Source organism: Etheostoma cragini, chromosome 5 (genome assembly GCF_013103735.1).
Source record: "Etheostoma cragini isolate CJK2018 chromosome 5, CSU_Ecrag_1.0, whole genome shotgun sequence".
Taxonomy (NCBI): domain Eukaryota; kingdom Metazoa; phylum Chordata; class Actinopteri; order Perciformes; family Percidae; genus Etheostoma; species Etheostoma cragini.
The window spans coordinates 18,978,202-18,981,442 of record NC_048411.1 but is presented as its reverse complement, the minus strand read 5'-3'; the positions used below and the strand labels follow the sequence as shown (position 1 = coordinate 18,981,442).

Sequence of the window (3,241 nt, the reverse complement as noted above, 5' to 3'; positions counted from 1 at the left end):
CCCCCCCCTTACAGTCTCAGGCCATCCTGTCCTCCTCTTGCCTGTCACAAAGACTGAACCAGAGAGCCTGAGCAGTGATGAGACAGACGTCAGTGACTCTCATTTTGAAGGGGTAAGTGCTTCTAAACATGTATTTATGAGGCATTTTTCTTTTTTGGGCGGATTAACATTTTTTTTTTCAAACAACATAAAAACATACAACTGGCAATGTGAAACTACAACCCCCCGCCCCTTGTCATCACCACACACCCAAACAAAAATCAAGTAAAGATGACACAGCAACTACAACATTCAAGGCCATAAAACAAAACACAACAATAACAAAATAGTCAAGAAACCATAAACCAAATAAACATAAATATAAATAAAGACGCCATAGGCCCATCATACATGTCACTCGCCAGCATAAAGCTTCTTTGGAGCCCCCCTCTGTCTGTCTGGTTATCATGAAACTAGTCTGGACCCAGCTTCTCATGTGCTTCTCCGTCCCAGTTACGATTGACCCATCTCCCAGAACAAATAACCCTGGGCTGAATGGAACCTGGGTCCCTGCAGTCTGACTATCATGTATCCTGTCCTTATCACAGGACAATAGAACAGGAAGTAATCGGCTGTCCCCTGTCTTACATTTCCAACAATTTGGTGTGTCTTTCAGACCAATTCCAAACAATCTGGAGAGGCATTTGTCTTTTTAATACTGCAGTGATGCAATGTAACTAAGTTGATTTACTCAAGTATTGTACTTAAGTATTAATTTGAGGTACTTTACTCCCCCCCCCACTTTCTACTTCTACTCCACTTCATTTCAGAGAGAAACATTGTCCTTGTTACTCCACTACATTAATCTGACAGCTTCAGTTACTCTACAAATTAAGATTTTGCACACAAAACACGTTATTTTTAAAGTAATGTTTCATTATAAATTAAGCGACAGAAGAATAGTATAGTGACAGAACTGTTTGGATTGTTTCTACTTTCTAATATTAATGTGAGTGAATTTTAAGCATGGTGTACTTTGACTTTTTATCATTCAGTACTTTGACTTTTATTACTTTAACCCTTGTGTTGTCTGTTTCAAAAGTGTTTTGTATCAGAAATATGGATTTCTTTTAACCAAATTGCCCAAAAAGAACATGGATAATTCCATAAAACGTTCTTCAGGTAAAATTAATGATTACTTTCATAGAATTGTTTCTGTGTTTTATTTAATCAACAGTTAAAACAGTATCCGGACTAAACTTTGACATCTACCCATCTGTGATCCGCTCAACACCCTCTGATCTTAACTATTAGTCAAAATAATTCATAATTTCTGCCTTTTAAACTAATAACTCAAGTTTAGCTTCATATAAATGAGGTTTGATGATCATGAATACATGTAAAACATATTGTTAAACCAGCTCAGGTTTTTTTAAAAGGGCCAAAAACATGAACAGAGTGACAAATGAATCAGAAAAAGCGACAAAAATGTTGGAAAAGCACAAAAAAATGTTAATTTTCAATTTTGACCTGGAAGGACAAGTTCCTGGTTAACGGGAAGACAACACAACGGTTAAGTATATTTTCTTGATGATACTTGCCATACTTTTACCTAAGTAACATTATCACTGTAGGACTTTTACTTGTAACAGTGTGGTAGAACTTTTACTTAAGTAAAGAATCTGAATACTTCTTCCACCTTATTTTTTGCAGGATGTGCACAGCAGCAACGTCCAAGAGAGGGCCAACTCAACGTTTGCTGCAACTGGTCGAAGGAGTACAGAGGTGAGTTTAATGCGACTGTAGTGGTTTATGGTAATGACGAAGAATAAGAGCAACATGAGCTCTTATGTTCTTTCATTTCTTATTGCAGAGGCAGACAGAAGACATAAGAACCCTTTACTGCTGCTACCTCAAGAAGGAGATAGAGAACCGTGACCAACAGATGGCATACAGAGCACTTAAAATGAGGAAGATGGAGAAAGAAATGTTATTACTTGATAAGCAGCTCATGTGACCATGCCAAGAAATACTAATGTTTTTAATTTTATCTTACTATTATGCTATGTTAAAACAATATTTCATTTATTTAAGGCCAGGCAATTGTAATATATTTCTTCTGTCACATAATTTGTCACACAAGCTTATATGTAATGTAACCCGGTTGGGGAGTTAACGGCAATGATTGGCAGCAATGTCTCTTGCAATTCTGCTATTAGTATGTGTCGGACCACTTCTTACTGTTGCAGTGCACTGTGCAACTTTACACATGCAACAGTACACATCTACTCTATATATATACTGCGACAGTATCAAAGTCTTTCCTTCAGTTGCTCATAGATCATTTCAATCCCTTTATTGTTACGGCAGGAGTTGCCCCAAGGTGGGCCTGAGGCCCAGGAAGGCCCACGGAGGCTTCAGGGTAGGATGGTCATAAAGAAGAGCTTGTACAGGAAGTGGAGCTGCTGGGTAAACCCTGAGGCCCAGGAGGATCCTATTGTCACATGAGTTACAGTGCATTGACACACTCACTGTGCTCCTGCACATTGAATGAAACAATGAATGACTTTAAATTGAGCACTTACATTCACGAGTAGGGTAAGCACTGGCAACGTAAAGAAAGACATGTAAACTGTATTTATTTAAAATAACTATTTCTATATATTGTCTTTATGATTTTTGACACATTGTGTCCAACCCCACATCACTTTGCTGAAACGTTTGTAATAAGATGTGGAATCACAGATAATTTAATGTAAAAAAAAAAGAAAAGGTTGAAACTGATTTCCACCACCAGCAGCAGTAGAGGCTTTTTTAACATTATAAAATGACAATGATTGCTCTAAGTCACAAGTTTATACCTGTACATTGACACGGTGGAAGGTCCTTGTCTCTCTTTAAACACCAAGAGAAAGTGACATTGGTTCATATTCATTTCAATTGGCAAGTTTATTTCTTTACGTTTTCAACCACCACATAATGGGATCCGCCTTGCCTATCTGCAAAGAAAGTGGTAAAAAGCATCCTGTAGTTTGACGTGATGTTAATTTTAATGTAATTCTGAATTAGTGTAATTGTTGTAATTATTCATTATTTGTGTTTTTCTATTTATTTTTGTATGCAAAACATGATAATTTGCCTAAAATCTCAGCTCCTGGAAACGTTTTGTCCAGTTTGTTCATTATGCTCCAGAAAGTGCTTTAGCTAACAGTCCACAACACTGTTATTAAAAAATATATATATTATGTTGGTTAAGCGTGAA

The 3,241-nt window shown here is 36.9% G+C and overlaps 1 protein-coding gene across 1 annotated transcript in view; it reads left to right on the top strand.

Moving 5' to 3' along the window:
* Positions 1 to 3,032, top strand: part of si:ch211-107p11.3 — a 4,249-nt gene extending 1,217 nt beyond the window's left edge. The window contains exons 5-7 of the mRNA XM_034871389.1: positions 15 to 112; positions 1,693 to 1,764; positions 1,853 to 3,032. Of these exons, the coding sequence (XP_034727280.1) occupies positions 15 to 112; positions 1,693 to 1,764; positions 1,853 to 1,996 (314 nt within the window). The 3' untranslated portion in view covers positions 1,997 to 3,032. The remainder of the gene's footprint in view (positions 1 to 14; positions 113 to 1,692; positions 1,765 to 1,852) is intronic.
* Positions 3,033 to 3,241: the final 209 nt, after the last annotated feature.